At 38.2% G+C, this 17,651-nt stretch overlaps 1 protein-coding gene across 3 annotated transcripts in view; it reads left to right on the top strand.

Annotated features, from left to right (window-relative positions):
- The window catches only part of GPD2 (glycerol-3-phosphate dehydrogenase 2), a 106,473-nt gene that overhangs the window by 38,391 nt on the left and 50,431 nt on the right, over positions 1-17,651 (top strand). For all 3 annotated transcript variants that reach the window (XM_030579844.1, XM_030579842.1, XM_030579843.1), the window contains 3 exons: positions 7,976-8,100; positions 9,047-9,144; positions 10,152-10,315. In XM_030579844.1, coding sequence (XP_030435704.1) covers positions 7,976-8,100; positions 9,047-9,144; positions 10,152-10,315 — 387 coding nt within the window. The remainder of the gene's footprint in view (positions 1-7,975; positions 8,101-9,046; positions 9,145-10,151; positions 10,316-17,651) is intronic.

Genomic DNA, 17,651 nt, shown 5'->3' with positions numbered 1-17,651 from the left:
AACTGGATATTCAAACACAAAGCTGGTTTAAAATGGGGAACCCACTGTCTTCCCCACAGCCCTCCAAAGACTTGATTATATAACTATCTTTGGATCCCAATGTCTCGTGTGAACTTGAAGGAAACTTAAGAATCATATTTTGTTGGTACAGCTGCAGCTATGTGGAAACGCATTTTTCCAACCTCTGTTAGTTGGGTATATCTTTAATTGAAAATGTGAGTCATCGAGGTTTGTGCAGGACAACAATTACAGGAAAGAGAGAAGGAAAAGCCATACGTCAGTCTGGAGCCAACTTCATTCGAAAAGGAGAGGGCTGGGCATGAATTCTACATGAGCAATCAAATATGGTGTCAGTCCTCTGTTTTCTGTAGGGGTGTTGTGTAAAAATGGCTGGTAACCATTTTCACATGTTTGGCACATGTTAAATAGATTTTACTCTTAGCACAGATTTAGATTAGACCGTCTGGATTTTTCATTAAAACCTACCAATAGGATTCTGTTTGAAGATCCACATGGTAAGTCTCTGATGTTCTGATTGCTTTCTTTATGGAAAGTTTTATTTTTTATTTTGAAATTAAGGTGAATGGACATATATTAATACCAGATTAGTGGTCTCTTAAAATTATTATTTCTTAAAATATTGGGGCAAAATTTAGCTCTGTTTAAACAAGACCAACACTTCTGAAGTGAATGGAGCCAAGTCTGCTTACTGGGGTGAATTTGGACCTTGGATTTTAATTGATTGTTCTGTTTTGGATTCTGCTGTGTTTGCTATGTTTTTAAAAAGAAAAACCCTGACTTTTTATTCAGATTTTATGTAGCAGAAATGATTGAAAACTAATACATATGTTAGCTGATCTATAAAATGTACTAATCACAACTCTGTTGCTTAAGAGACACATGAACTTGAGTCTTTTCTTGACTGCAGTGTTTCTATTGAACTTCCTTCACATTTTGTGTATATGTAGACAAGCATCTGGCTGCAGTTTGACTGTTTCTGTCAATGTCACTCACTAACTTTGAACACTAATATACACTCAAATACTTTTGAGAACACAGATAATTACAGAAAATGGCCATGCTCCACTCTAATACAGGCTGAGCATTCCTGCAATAACCTGTTTTGAGGACTTTGCTGGGTAGTTATTGGTTAAACAGATGGCCTAAGAGGAAATTTACAGGGCTCAACTCTACCTGAGCTTGACCACAGCATGCTTCCCATCACTCAAACTTGAGTCTTTGGTGTTTTTCTCCTTTGACATCCAGGGCTTCACTAAATCCTGGTGCTTTTTTTTATTTCCAAAATGTGTCCCTTGCTTTCCATCCTGTCTTGATTTTTTTTCATCCTTGTAAGGTAACTTTATGTATGTTCAAGCAACAGAATCTGTGAACATACCAATGAAAAATCACTTTCCTGAAAGAGAAGATCAGTTCCTGGTTCTACAAAACAAAAGCAACATTGTTTCCTGCTCTTGTGACTGCCCATCTTGATGACTTCACCCTCTTCTCCAGTCTCAGCCATAGATTCTGCATAGATTCCTCTTATATGTCCTGATCCCTGTACCATTGAAATCAATGGGAGTATTTTCCATTGAATTCAAAGTGGACAGGATCAGAGCCTTAACGCACATTAATAATAAGCTTCACCTCACTTGCAAAGCTCTCTGTTACTATCCACGCTATCTATTTTTCACTCTCTCCTGCTCTCTATACTAGTTGTTTCTCTTGACTGTTCTCCCTCTCTCATACAGTTCAGACTTAATGCTGCCTTTCATGCTGCTCTATAAAACTAGAACCATAATACTTTTCTTAGATTTGCATGCAATGTGATTGGTAGCTGCAGAATTCTGCATGGCATCTAGCACCTACCTTCAGGCCTGGTGTAAGGACTACCCGATGTCTGGGGGTGCAGTTCTGCTGATGCCAGGAATGAAATCCTGGCTCCAGTGAAGTCAATGAAAGTGGACTTCACTGGAGCCAGGATTTTACTCCAGGTCTGTTTGAAAAAATTTAGCTGAAATGTATGCTCATTTTATATAAACTTTCAAGTTTTCTACATAATGTAAAAGCAAGTAACATATGCAGACTGATATATTGGGGAATACATTCCAATTTGTAATTAGTATGTTATGATTTTTTAATGGATTATTAAAGATAACTAAATAGTTGGTAAACTTATGTGACTAAGGTTTTCAGTCTTGCTCTTATTATGTTGGTAGGCCTCTGGAAAAATTGCATTTGTAATTGAAAGTGCACAAAGAATGGTTGAAGGCAATCTATATTTATCCTGTTACTACATATTCTGATCATATCAGTAGTTTTCTGAAGTGTGAAATAATCATAGGCATTTGGTTAATGAATTGTGTATTGTTGCTGTTCATTCATGGAATTTGCTCTTTTATTATGTTTGATGCTTCACTTAACAACAAATTTTGCTTTCCTTGTGTTTGATATGTTTTCACCAAATTATTCCTGATTGTATCCATTAATCTTTAGTCACATTTGACAAAAACAAATTACTCTGATCTTTTAAAGTTACCAGTAATAATTAGATTTTTAAGGACATAAAAGTTTTGGGGGACCAATAGATGATAAAGGGTTTTTATATTGTTCTACAAGCAATATTATAAAGCACAGCACTATCTTTTTAAGGTGATGCAAGGTAAAAAAAAAAAGAGTAGTGTTAGTATTTACATTTAGTTGTTCTCTCCTTGTGCACACAGTCATGTTGCTTTTCTCAACTTTGGTAAGAAACTCCATTGACCCTGCTTCCTCTTACTTTTCCCCTTGCCCACACACTTTCAAAAGAAAAAAAACACTAGTGTTGGGGGAATCCACAATTCTACTTGTTGCAACAAAAGCAATCTTTCTAGGTACGTGCAAGATAGCTGAAAGATTTTGAGCAAAAGGCCTCATTCTTGCCATGAAGTGCTTATCTTACTGGATTTATTTTGTAAACTTTTACACTTTTATGAAACCAAGTCACAATATTTAAGGGGTGTGTGTGTGTGTGTTGGGAGGAGGGCTAAGCATTTTTAGATATGTTAATTAGTTGTTTCACACTACAGTTACTAATCAAAATCTTAATTACTGTATATACTTGATCATAAGCTAGTTCATTTTATAAGCTGACACCACCCCCCCCCCCCCCCGCCCCCGCGTCCCAAGATGGATGAGTAAAAATGGAAAATTATTACCTGTTCATAAGCCAACCCTATAATTCAGGGATCAGCAAACTTTGGCTCCTGGACCATCAGGATAAGCCACTGGTGGGCCAAGATGGTTTGTTTACTTCGAGCGTCCGCAGGCAGGGAGGTAAACCTAAGTAAACAACAAAGTATCCTGGCGCACCAGCTGCTTACCCTGATTGGCCGGGACAGCAACTGGTGGGGAAACTTTTTTGGGGGGAGAAGCTGGGAGTCAGAGGAGTAACCCCTGGGACCCCTACACTCTCCCCTTCTCACCTTATCTGGGGAGGGCCAGGGGAGGATGTCTCTGACCTGGCCAGAGCTGCTCCGGCAGGCTGGGCCGAATGGCATGGCTGTAGCCTGTCAGCCCAGGAGCTGCAGCTGCTTCGGAGGCTGGGGTGGGGGGGGTGAGCAGCATGGCCAGAAGCAGAGAGACTCTGGTTCCACCTCTTCCCTTCTGTCTCTGCTGGCTGTGCTGCCTCTCCTTGCTTCCTCCGTTGCGGGGAGGGGCTCTGTCCTACCTCTCCCTCTCTATACCCGTTCATAAGCCGACCCCCTTCTCTGGTGTTTCCCTTTTTTACTAAAAAAAATTCAGTTTATGAACGAGTATATATGGTATATTACAGGTTTGGAAGACATCTCTGAGAAGAGAACATTTTTATTGATGTGGATTGTTAAGGTTGTTATGTTGGGGTGCGCAGAACTTCTTTTCATTTATTGTATGTGCTAAAACTATATAGAGTAACTGTTGTAAGTTATCTACTGTAAATATGGTCCACTCCATACACAAGTCATACCCCTCTGTGAATACTACAAAACCGTTCCTACCATAGATGAATTTCCAGATTTAATAAAGAACAAAGTTTTGCCAAATGGCATATATTATAAAAACATTTTCCTATATGGGATATCCTCACGCTTTATCCTTGTGTTGAATAACCTTAAGGATATGGTAATGATTTTTAGTACCCTTCCTACACAGCTTCCCTGGCACTCATTATTCGATTGAACAAGATAAAGCATGTTCTTGAAGGATCCGATTAACTGTGGTTTCCTTCCCCTTGAAAAAAGTGTTCAGGTCTAATTCTAAACTGGCTAATTCCATTCCTCCTATCTAGTTTCAAATGGATACAGTATTCTTCTCTGATTCTTTTTCTAAATAAACTGTGTAGTATTGGAGAGTCAATTGCAGAGGTGTTTTCACGTTTGTGTGTGTAGGGGGGAACACTTGACACATTGTCATCCGAAACACCTGCTGGTAAAACTTTAACTTGGACTACACTGCCACGTATTTCTGTAATATACATATATGCGTGTAAATATACGTGTGTGTATATGTAAAAGGTGTGTCTATAATTTACGCACATTTATATGCGTATATATACACACTGAACATGTAATTAGCTTGTATACATATAGTGTGTATAAAAGAGATACATGTGCATATGACAGTGTGTATGTATATATTCAGTTTATTATATATAAATGAATAAATTGTGAATTTCCTTAATTTAGAGCTCACGTATCTCATTACAAATACAAAAATGTATTTCTAGCCTTCTTTATTTTCTTGTAAGTCTATCATGACACAGGTTCACTTATAAGACAGAGTTTTGCGGATTAACTTGCCTTTTCTTTTCTCTTTTGAGTGAATTGTATCCTCAATATCCATGGCCAACTCAGAGTGAAAAATTTAATCACATTGAAGCAATCCAAATGCACATGGAGTGTTTTAATTAATAGAAGAGCCACTTGGTTGTACACTACTTCAGTTGCCATAACTAAACATAATATTAAATGGAGAGAAGACAGATTTTTATTTAATTTAACTTTGTATCACAATTGTTCTTAGTCTGTTTTTCTCTGAATAATTAATGCCTATGACTTTTCATAGAAAGTTTAAACCCAGAATAGATTAGAATTACTTTGAATTAGACAAATTGCATAAAAGCAGATACTGAATGTGGGCTTGATTCCACAAGGTGCTGTACCCCCTGACTCTGATCCAGCAAAAACATTTAAGCATGTGCTGAACTTTGTGAGTACTCCTACTGAAGTAAAATGTAAACTGATGGCTAAATCCTTTCCTGGATTGGAACAGACAGCTCAGCACCCCGTCTATATTGAGTCCCAAACTCCTTTCTTCTATCACATTTTTAGAAGAACTTATTCTTTTAGTTGATTAGTGTGTCAATGTGTGAACACTTGAATCAGAGTTCCCTACTTTTTCCCTTCTCTGCCTCCTCCCACCAAATATTCAGTACTTTCAGTGGAAGGACTCCAGTCTCCTGATTATATTTTAGAGAACACTTCCATTATTCGGATTGTACCACGAACCTTAAAGCAATCTATCTCTATCATCAAAATGTGGTCTAAGCTCTAAGAGCTAGGAAATTGTGAGCTCCAATCCTGGCTGTTACTAATTCCTTGTTTTGGTTTTGGGCACCTCTCTTCCTTAGTTGTAAAATGAGTAATAACAATGGTCGGCCTTGCAAGGATATTGAGCAAATTAGTTCGTAATGTTGCCAAGTTTGAGAGGCTTTATTCTGCAAAATGCCACCTTTTTATTAATAAAAATAAAATGTTACATGGTTATACAGTGACTACTGACTCTAATGACCTTTTACCAAAAAGATTAGTAGTGGTCTGGATGTCTAACCTAGTGAATGCCAATGAAAATGAGGTAGGATTAGAGGCTAAAATAGGGAAAGAGCCAGCTAAAAATTACTTAAGCAAGTTTAGATGTTCTCAAGTCAGCAGGGCCTGTTGAAGTACATCCTAGAATACTCAGGGAGCTGACTGAAGAGATATCTGAGCCATTAGGAATTATCTTTTGAAAAGTCATGGAAGATGGGAAACATTCCAGAGGACTGGAAAAGGGGCAAATATAGTGCCCATGTATAAAAAGGGAAATAAGGACAACCCGAGGAATTACAGACTAGTCAGCTTAACTTCAGTACCTGGAAAGATAATGAGCAAATAATTAAGTAATCAGTTTGCAAACACCTATAAGATATTAAGGTGATGAGTAAAAGTCAGCATGGACTTCTCAAGAACAAATCATGTCAAACCAACCTAATAGCCTTTTTTGACAGGGTAACAAGTCTTGTGAATGGGAGAAAGCAGTAGACGAGGTATATATTGACTCTAATAAGGCTTTTGATACTGTATCACATGACCTCAAAAACACGCTCCTCGACTTACACAAGCATTCCGTTTGGAATGCCTTGTGTAACTTGAATTTTGCATAAGTCGGAAACGTATCTCTGAACATTATGCAACCCTCCCCATAAACAACAACAACCCCCCCCCCATTTCTAGCTTACGGAACTTTTTCCGTAAACTCGGATTTGCGTACGTTGGGTTTATGTAACTTGGGGAGCATCTGTACACCTTCATGGAGCTACTATAAGGTGGGTACATAACTGGATGGAAAACCATTCCCAGAGAGTAGTTACAGTGGTTCACAGCCAAGCTAGAAGGATATATCAAGTGGGGTCCTGCAGGGATCGATTCTGTGTCTGACTCAGTTCAGTATCTTCATCAATAATTTAGATAATGGCATAGAGAATACACGTATAAAGTCTGCAGATGATTCCAAGCTTGGAGAGATTGCAAGTGCTTTGGAGTATAGGATTAAAATTCAAAATGATCTGGACAAACTGGAGAAATGATTTGAAGTAAATAGGATGAAATTCAATAAGCACAAATGCAAAGTACTCCATTTAGGAAGGAACAGTCAGTTGCACACATACAAAATGGGAAATAACTGCCTAGAAAGGAGTACTGCAGAAGGGGATTTGGAGGCACAGTGGATCACGAGCTATAAATATGAGGCAACAGTGTAACACTGTTGCAAAAAAGAGCAAACGTCATTCTGGTATGTATTAGCAGAAGTGTTTTTAAGCAAGACACAAGAAATAATTCTTCCACTCTACTCCATGCTGATTAGGCCTCAGCTGGAATAGTGTGTCCAGTTCTGGGTGCTACATTTCAGGAAAGATGTGGACAAATTGTAGAAAGTCCAGGGATGAGCTATAAAAATAATCAGAGGTCTAAAAAACAAGATCTCTGAGGGAAGAGGGAAAAAACTGGGTTTGTTTAATCTGGAGAAGAGAAGACTGGAGAGATGAGGCATGATAATAGCTTTCAAGTATATAAAAGGTTGTTACAAGGAGGGGGGAGAAAAATGGTTCTCCTTAACCATGGAGATTTGGACAAGAAGCAAGGGGCTTAAATTCCAGCAAGGGCAATTTTAAGTTGGACATTAAGAAAAATATTCTGACCATCAGGGTGATTAAGTACTGGAATAAATTGCCTAAGGAGGTTGTGAAATCTCCATCATTGGAGATTTTTAAGAGCAAATTAGACAAAAACCTGTCAGGGATGGTCTAGATCATACTTAGTTCAGCCATGAGTGCAGGAGACTGGACTAGATGATCTCTCGAGGTCCCTTCCAGATCTGTGATTTTAATTCATTCATAGGAGCCTTGCTTCCCTGCATTAAAGTCCAACTGCTTAGCTTCTATGTGCTGGAATGTCTTTTCATTGTGATATGTCCAGATTTTAATGTGCTTCTGTTTAAGAGTTCTGTTTCGACTTTTCCCCCAGGAAGAGACTAAAATCTTTTCATTACAATATAGACAGTGCACTGCACTTGGAATACAAATTTATCCATGTTCAGAGTAATTTTTCTTGTGATTGTCTCTACCCTAGAGAAGTGTCTTTAATGAATTACATACAAATTGTGTAATTTAAGAAGTTAATTTGGTTTTCTGGTTACACAGGACTAAAAACAGCTCTTGTAGAAAGAGATGATTTCTCATCAGGGACCAGCAGCAGGAGCACTAAATTGATCCATGGTGGAGTGAGATATCTTCAGAAGGCCATCATGAGGTTGGATTTCGAGCAGGTAATTGTTTATGCTGGCTGTTAAGCAAAAATTGCCAGTAGACTTTTTTTTTCCTCCTCCCAATTAAATCTCTGTTCTCATTTTATGGTTTTTAATACTTTCTTTTGTTGAATACCAGGGGCACTGCGCATACAGAATAGTTTGCTCAGTGAATTCTGCTAGAATATTTTGGGGACATTTCTAGTGTTGTTTCTTGCTAGAGTATCTTATTTACAGACAAACTGAAAATAGTGTCTTGTGGACTGTACATATTGTGGTGGGGGAGATTTTCTTTTGTACATTGATAAGAATTTTGTTGTTTGTTTTTTAAAGATATTTTCTTTCCCAAAATTCAATAAACGAGTGTACAGATTGGTGTTCCTATGCGTAATATGATGGAAGATGGGACAATCCTCTACCTCTGGGAAAAACCCCAAGCTTGCCTTCCTCTTGTGAAACTTGCAATTAAAGCTGTCTAAAAATCTTAGAATACTGTACAGTGGAATTGTTTGCCACATGCTTATAGGGCCTTTCATTTTAAGGATCAGATCAGAAGTGAGTTCTTGGATGTCTTCAAAGATAGAAAGAATTTCATACCTTATTGAGTAGCATTAGCTTCTAGTAAAATGTAGTACGGTTTTTAGGTCCCTTAATTAGAGCTGATAATAATTAGACTGACCTGCCATAGCACTAAAGTGCCTAGTGTAATTTGCTCTGTACTCACAAGTTAAAGATTTTGTGTTACTGATTTGGGAAGTTCCCAATGTAACTCTTCAAATGAAGTGACCTTGTGCTATTGAAAGAATAGTAAAGAATGTAATAATTGTAATCTAGCACAGAGAAGGTGTTTTGTGTATTTTGTGGACTGATAGGCAAAACTGTTTTAACATTGAATATTTGTGATTCGTTAACGAAGAGTTAAAGGTCCTGAATTGTTTGTTTGTTTGTTTTTTTTTATTTTTTTTAGTACAGGATGGTAAAAGAAGCACTTCATGAACGTGCCAACTTGCTCGAAATTGCTCCTCACTTATCAGGTCCTTTACCTATAATGCTTCCTGTTTACAAGTAAGCTCCCTGATACTCCTTCTGCTTTAATTATTACACCATTGCTTTTGAGAATGAAGCTACTTTTCAGAATGCCTTTTTCTTAGCTGTTAATGTGTCACAAGCTTTGTCTTTTCAGAGGTGAGAATTTTGTTGCTGTACGGTAGAAGCATGAAGTTCATCTACAGCACCGTCTATTAACACTGTTTCAGTTACTGTCCAGCAGTATTCCTCAAATTCATTTTCAAAGGAGTTTTACCTTGGAAAACTTTTGCACAGTAACTTTTAAATGAATCAGTTTGTCTGGGAAGTGCAAAAGAGAAGTGTTTTTATTTTATTTTGTCCCCTCCCAGATCTTGCTAGGTGTGGGAAGAGGTGGAGAGAGAGTGATTTCCAGGCTGCTACTTCCTAATCTTCCCTTTTACTCCCCCTGCCAGTCTCTAAGGCCTCCTCGGTAGAGTGACACTCACTCCTGTCACCTCCAGGGCACATCAGTGACTTTGAGTCGTTGTACAGTCATCAAAGGCATCTCCTTCAGAGCGAAGGAAAGTGCTTTCATCTCCAGGGTTGGGCATGCTGCTCTCCTCTGGACTGTCTTCAATATGTCCACATCTCCTAAAGAATGGTGCCCAGAACTGTACACAACACTGATCTGTAATTCCCTTGGTCCTCTTTGTTCTCGTTTTTAAAGATATGTTTTCCCTTCTCCAGTCTTCTGGGACCTCATCCATCCTCTGAGTTCTCAAAGATAAGTGCTGTGGGCATGGACAAGCAATTTGCCTCTTTGCCTTTGTTTCCTCATATATAAAATGGGGATTATATCTGAGGTGTACTGTGGATTAGTCAATGTCTAATTGTAAGATGTTTTGAAGACAAGGGCTATGTAAATGGCAAACTTTGGTGCAGAATAGAAACTAATAACCATAATAATGCTAATTACAGCCAATATTACAATATATAATGATGATTGGAGGGTTTTTTTCCTTTTCAGTTCAAATATTTATTTTATTTTTGTTTATTTATTGCAGATGGTGGCAGTTGCCTTACTACTGGGTGGGAATAAAACTATATGATCTTGTAGCTGGAAGTCAGTGTCTGAAAAGCAGCTATGTGCTCAGCAAGTCAAGAGCCTTGGAACTCTTTCCAATGCTACAGAAAGACAGGCTTGTAGGAGCTATTGTCTACTATGATGGTATGTTTTTCTATATTTACCTTTCTAATCAGTCTCTTTATGGTTGATGTATTTAAAGTAAAACAAAAGTATGTAACTAATTTGATGTATTTACATACATTAAGTATTTTTATAGAAAGTGTCTCTTGGGGAATCTACCTTGCATCTTGCATAATTTCCATTGGCTAAATTTAGATGTATGACTAAATCAGTTTATTTGGCTCACACATCTGATTGGTTTAGTTCTGGCCTTCCTGATTTACCATCCTGAATATAGGAGAAAGCATCTGTTCTGTTCTGTTCTGTCAGCCAGTAGATGCAACAAAATGTCATAGTATCTTCATGGTCTGTTGATTCCCTATTGGAAGTTCCTGTGACTTTTCTCCAGCCATGCGTAGTTAGTTGTGTAATACTAGAGAAGCTCCTTCTGTACTGGATCAGTGTAAAACAGTCTATATAAATGTCGCATTTGAGTTACTCTGTTCCAACTAACCCCTTGTAAGTCTCAAACAAATATTTCCTAATCGGATAATATGCCAAATTGTATTAGGCTTCTGAATCCTGTGTTTCCTTGAGAACTAATTGTTCAGAAAAGTTTCAAAGCCAAGACTCTAAAGAGAGTTTCCTCAGAAAAATTGTAGAATCTATGAACACGTTTACCAAAATAGTTCATGTCAAGGAAACAGATTATATTATTGATAATCTTAAATGGCTCACTGTATGGTATTTACATTAAAAAAAATAATTCACACCTGTCTTGATAATTTGACTTCCCTTTTGTGGTTCTCATTTTTGAATTGGGTTTGGTCCATCAATGGCTTCTTGGTTGCATCACCCTCAGCTATTTAAATTGTTCTTGTAAATACATTCAAATAGTACAAGCTGCTCTGGGGCTGGGGTGGTTTCCACTGGAATCCTCTATATTCAAGGGGTTGTAAATCTATAGGAAAAAATACCTTAAGGCTGAAACTTGGCACAAATGTCATCTACTGCACAGAATACAGTTTTGAGTGTTTATATATATATATATAATCTCATTACAACTCAGTCACTCGTTTTCTTGAAGAGAGTAGGAGAAGATTAAAGTGCTTTTTTGCAAGTCTAATATGTTTTTAATGGAAATTTTGCAGTTCAAAGGTCTAATGTGCACAGATTACTTGTTTGAAAAATATAAATCAAAGGGTTACTCTGCTTTTTAAAAACAGGCAAATGTGCAGTAGCAGCAACTTCTGTGTTCAAATTGTTGATATTGACATTCATATTGATGGTACCAGAATGATTTGGGGTTTTTTATTTCATTTTTATAAAGTATGTCTAATGCTAAGTCCCTAGTGGCATGTGCAATATTTTCAACTCATATGGCTTTTCAAACACACAAGCATGGGTTGTTCAACCCTAGTTCATGCTGGGGAGTTTGTATTCATGCAAGTAAGCTCACCTGATTTCAGTAGGGTTACTCACTGAGTAAATCCTCATCAACGTGAGTCAGGGTTGCAAAATCTAGCCCCAGATTTAAAAAACAAAACGCCTTCTACCCTCACCCAAAAAGTCACCTGCTAACCGTATTCAGGAAAGACCCAGAAAAAACGATGTAAATAACCTTTGAGACCTGTCAGATTAGTAAGAGAAGGGAATTCCTAAGCCAAGAACCCTAAGTACATTCTTCCACCAGCCCCTCAGTCAAAAGACTTCTGGGTGGACCTGTCCAGCTTCCTCTCTTACCACAGCAGCCTCCAAGGTAGCCAAGAGAAGCCATGTAGAGTTTTATGGATCAGTCATCACCACGAGTTGCATCTCCCAGGAGGAAGTGTTGTGATGTATTGCTTTTTGCCTGACTCTGCCATGCAGGAAGACAGCTGCATTATGCATGAGTTGTAGCTGGTGGTCTTCAAGCCACTTACATAATTCATTGCAATAACCAAGTCAAAGTTCTAAAGGCAAAGATAATTTTTGGGGAGGTACAAGTCCAAAAGGTGTTGTCTCTATTGGTTTACCAACCAATGAATTAAAAATGTACGTAGTTACTGTTAATTATAAAAATGTAGAGCTGGAAGGGACCATGAAGTCCTCAAGTCCAGTTCACCTGAAATCCCCGCTGTGCTGAGACAGGACCAAATAAACCTAGACCATCCCTCATAGGAGTTTATTTAACCTGTTAAAAACATCTAGTGATGGGGATTCAACAAACCCTTTTGGAAGCCTATGTCAGTGCTTAACTATCTTTATAGTTAGAAAGTTTTTCCTAATATATAACCTAAATCTCCTTTCCTGCAGATGAAGTTCATTTGTTCGTGTCCTGCCTTGAGTGAACATTGAGAACAATTGATCACTGTCCTCTTTGTAATAGCCCTTAATGTAGTTGAAGACTGTTTGTTTTTACATCCCCCTGTAATCGTCTTTCTCAAGACTAAACATGCCCAGGGTTTTTAATCTTTCCTCATAGGTCAGCTTTTCTAATCCTTTTATCATTTTGGTTGCTCTCCCCTGGATTCTTGTCCACATCTTTCCTAAAGCATGGTGCCCAGAATTGGACATGGTACTCCAGCTGAGGCCTCACCAATGTGGAGTGGAGTAGAGTGGAACAGCTACTTCCTGTGTATTACATACCACCTTCCTGTTATTCCCCAGAATATTAGCCTTTTTCATCCCTGCATCACACTGATTCATATTCAATTTGTGTTCTGCTAAACCCCTCAGGGCCTTTTCTTCAGTACTGCCATCTAAACAGCTATTCCCCATTTTGTAGTTGTGCATTTGATTTTTAGCTTTCTAAGTGAAGTGCTTTGAATTTTTCTTTAGTGAATTTCATCTTGTTGAATTTAGAACAATTCTCCAATTTGTCAAGATTGTTTTGAATTCTTATCCTGCCCTCCAAGGTTCTTGCAACCCTCTCAGCTTGGTGTCATCTGCAACTTATAAGCTACTCTCCACTCTCTTATCCAGGTCATCAATGCAGTTGTCCCCAAACGGTGATTTGGGGGTGAGGGGGCAGGTCGTGCAGTGGGGGACAGAGAGGGAGTGCCCCCCCAGCCCGCAGCTCTGCCTCCAGCTCCTCTGCTGATCAAATTGTGCAGTAATGGAGTGGGAACATGGACAGATTACGTTACTGGCGGTTGGGGGAAATGACAGGAAAAGTTTGGGCACCGCAGCATTAATGAAAATATTGAATAGAACTGGACCAGACCTGACCCTTGCAGGACCCCTCTGGATATGCCCCCCCAGTATGACAGCGAACCATTGGTAACTACTCTGTGGTCTTTCAACCACTTGAGCACCCACCTTGTAGTAATTTCATCTATAGTAGTATGTGTATGAGACTCATATGCAATTGTCAGTGGCCTTACTAATATGAAGATACTGTCATCTGGGAATCCATGGGTGTTCAGGGTTCCAAAAGTACCCCCAGCCTAAGACAATCTTGGACAAACTCCCTCCACTGTGGGGGCAGGAACCACTTCTGCCATGCTTTCAAGGGCATTCCTCATTTCACTTTCATCGTCCTCATTTTGTCTGAATTAATCTTCAACAGCAGGGTGTTAAAGAATTTTGATGAAAAAGGACTCAAACCTCCTCACTTGATTTAAGGAATGATGAGGTGTATGAGTCCAGCATGCAGGTCATAGTGCAAAGACCCATAGTGTCTTTGGAACCTCAGAAACTGGTGCTGGCTTAAACTTTTCCAGAGAAGAGATTGCATAGACATGAATCTGTCCATAGAAATGCTGACAAGGCAGGTCTGAAGCCAATCTACTTCATAGAGGAAAAAGGTTTTTTTATAGCAAGAAAAATAGGATTCTGGTTCCAAGTGAAGGCAACCAGGATATACCAAATTGTCCACTACTTGAAATGAGACTTTGTGAAGGTGTTTTCTTTGGGAGCACGATCTCTCCAGTTCACATAAGAGTCCTGTATCTCTACATCTGTCACCACATGAACCAGAAAGCCCATGCTCCACTAGATCTTCATATTGCCAGCTTTATAGTGGCTTTGGTCATCCATCAGTCACTGAAGATGGCTATCATGGAGATGCAGAACTCCAAAGTAAAGAAAAAATGTTAAGTTCTTTAAGTGTTAACAGACACATTTAATTTATGGTTTAAAAATGTAAGATGCAATCCTGACCCTACTGATGATGTGGGAAAGCTCTCAGTTTTCAGTGAGGCCAGGATTTCACTCCAACTGTAGATAGGACAGGTTATATTTTAACACTTGTTAGCTGACTGAGGTGAGCCTTAGGCTCTATCCTACAGTTCATCTTGACCAGTTAACTTGTACCCTGTTGATATGAGTTTTAAAACATGTTAACTAATGCATTTTTGAAAAACTTCCTGCATCCTAACTTAGACAGCCCTGGAGTCTTGGGGGGGAGGAGGAGGAGAACAAGCAACACACACAACCTTTCAGTTCTTTATACATCATAAAGAAGCGAAATGATGGCATGAACTCTGCAGTTGCCTTTAAGGAACTTAGCATTAGATAATGGCATTGACACTTAAAGCTCAAAATAGGTTGGGGTGGGGAGCTTTTATAGAAAGGAGTGTGGTAAGTAGTTTTATGTTAATAATTAAATTCAGTTTCATAATGTTTCTTTCCTTTTTTCTCTTCCCTCTGTCAGATTTTTTTGGCTTCTATACCTTAGTCGCACCTACTGGTTGCAGTGAGTAGTGCTTAATAGCAGAGGTCTCCCCCTAGAGTTTTGAGTGTTGACCTAAGTCCCCCAAAGAAACACTTTTTTAATGTACCCCACGGTGTAGATTATTTTCACTTGATAAACCATTTACACTGTAGTTTACTTTTTTTGCATTGGTATTTGGCTTTTATCAGAAGGGGAACTGGCAGTGCTATGTCCTTAATTTTTTTTAATTGCTGATCTAACCAGTAACTTATCAAACAATCACGAATATATCCTACTCTATAGCTTTCCGAAATGTTGTTGCTTCAGCCCTCTTAATTACATTTTAAAATTGTTTATACAGGCAAAAATGGATGGTACATTATAAATGTTGGAAGTACCAGCAATAGCAAATCAGACTTTACCAGGGGCTATTTCTTGCTCTGTCTCAGCATCAGGAAACTATAGCATATGTTGGTGTTAAGCCTGGGTGTACACAATGTGTCCTATTTTATTCAAGGTTTCCTTTGAAGCCACAACTTACAAGTTTGTTTCTTAGGGAGTACAATGTCAGACTTCATTTAGCATTTGTTGGTATTCGGATACTCCTGAATAGCAAAAAGGGCAACATTTTGGGGGAAGAATGTGGCTGCTATCTGAGCAGTGATCTGTCAGTTTCATTTATGTAGCTCAAGGAAAATTGGAAAAGAGGCACTATGGAGAAGCTAAAGCTGAGAGCTCAAGATCATAGACAGAATTATTTTAAAGCATTTTTAATGGAAGAATTAATCTTCATTTGAATTATATGTACGTTATGTTGTGGGCTAGAAAAATAGGAAACATTTTAAAGCAGAGATTTAACAGTCAAGAATATTATAGTTTTAAATATGCACAGAAAATGCTGGCTAATTCTAAGTAGCAGAGTTCTCTTTTAAGATGCATTATTTCATATCTCTGGGTGCTATAGAGTTTTTTGAGTATGTACATATTCTGCCTTCAAAGATGAACTTTTAAGTGTATAAGGAAACGTATTTCTAGGTTCTTTAGTAAGTCATGAATTTATAATGGCATAGCTGTGTTAATTACCATTTCTTAATGGAATATATTTATATACCTTAAAGACAAAAAGTAGAACTGTAGAGTCTTTTGCATCATCTCATACAGTATTTTCTTTCTTTTGCCACATGAAAAATATATCTGATTGTCTTATGAAATTCACATTTTCACTTTGCTTTGCAAAATCTCCAGTTCAGTTAACTCCCAGGAAAGGCTCTCCATTTCATAATTCTGCATTCTCCAGGATTTTGGTGCGTATTTTTTTTCTTCCGAAGTATGTTAACTAAAATTCTAAATCTTTGGAACAAAAAGATTGTTCATAGAAAGGTGGAAAGGAGGATCTTCGGTTGAGGACTGAGCGTTCCTTGTTTACTGTAAACCCCATGAGAAATTCTTCCCATTTAAAAAAAAAAAAAAGTCCAATGCAAAGGAGTAGAGCATTCATTAAGCTGTCAAAAATGGAATGAATGCCTTTTCTTCTTAAGCTCCTATAGCTCTTTTTCCTGGTGTTAGAGTGTGCTGAATTGGGAAATGTTATAGCCTTATAGTAAATATTTCTCAAATTAATATTTTGAGAATATTAGCATATGTAGTAGGGGCCATTGCCCAAATGTAGGCATGAACGGTTATAAGAATTTAAATCCTTATTCTAAATTTTTCTGTCCCTTGAAAATTAAAATGGTTTGACAATTTGTCACTGGAAAGGTTTTATGTAGATCAAGTCTGTTGCTATACATCTTCATGTTAGTAGAGTTTTAACTGGAAAATGGAAGACTGCGAAAGTAGCTTCTAATGCTCAGCCCCACAGGAACTGCTAGCAAACCATTATGGGTATTTAAAAGCAGCTAGGACATGGAGAACATGTTTTGAGTGATTTTATTTAAAGGAAAATCTTATGAGTAGTATATGAGACCTCAGAAAGAAAACCAGTTATCTGCTGTGAGGAGGATTGCAAAGGCATGATTGGCTGCCTCTTGTGGAATATATAGGAAATGAAATATAAGCATTGACTTGGCTGTTTCTGTAGTTTCAATCTCAATTTTCTCTTTCATTTAAGAGTTCTAATACTCTGATTTGGTGTAAGTAGTAGTAGGGTAGACAGGAATCCTAAGCCTTGGTATTATGAACGGTGCCTCTTATTTCTTAAATTAATGAAATGTGTGGGTTCTGTTTATTTGTAGTGGTTTTAGCACAAAGCCCTTTGAATCAGATGGTATTTTATCCATCAAAGAGTTTTTACTTTCAAAATGGATAAAAATCAATACCCTAAAATGACTTGTCTTTAACCCAGTTTTTCCTCTGTCAAAGGGTACAACTATATAAGCATACCTACAGGAGTAATAGTTTGTTCACAACAAAAGAGACTGTGCATTCCATAGCACTTCTTTTGCTGCAGGCATCGTTCCCAAAAGCATGCAGCTGATAGCTGCATCTCCTGCTGTACCTGTAACAATTTAATTGTATAAGTCAGCCCAGTCAAGCATCCCCAGCTCATGACTGGGAGACATGAAATTCATTGTCATTATTGTCCCTGTCATTTTGGATCATTATATCCTGCTGCAGAATTTTCCTCACTTCAGTGCTTTTTTACCTCCAGGAACCAGGGATTATGGCTGAGGTTGGGGTGGGGGCAGGACTGTGAACTACATTTACCTCAGGGGAGCCACAGATTAAATTGGCTTTGCTCTC

Source organism: Gopherus evgoodei, chromosome 11 (genome assembly GCF_007399415.2).
Source record: "Gopherus evgoodei ecotype Sinaloan lineage chromosome 11, rGopEvg1_v1.p, whole genome shotgun sequence".
Lineage (NCBI taxonomy): Eukaryota > Metazoa > Chordata > Testudines > Testudinidae > Gopherus > Gopherus evgoodei.
The sequence above is the reverse complement of the archived record's forward strand: the minus strand, read 5'-3'. Positions and strand labels throughout refer to the sequence as shown.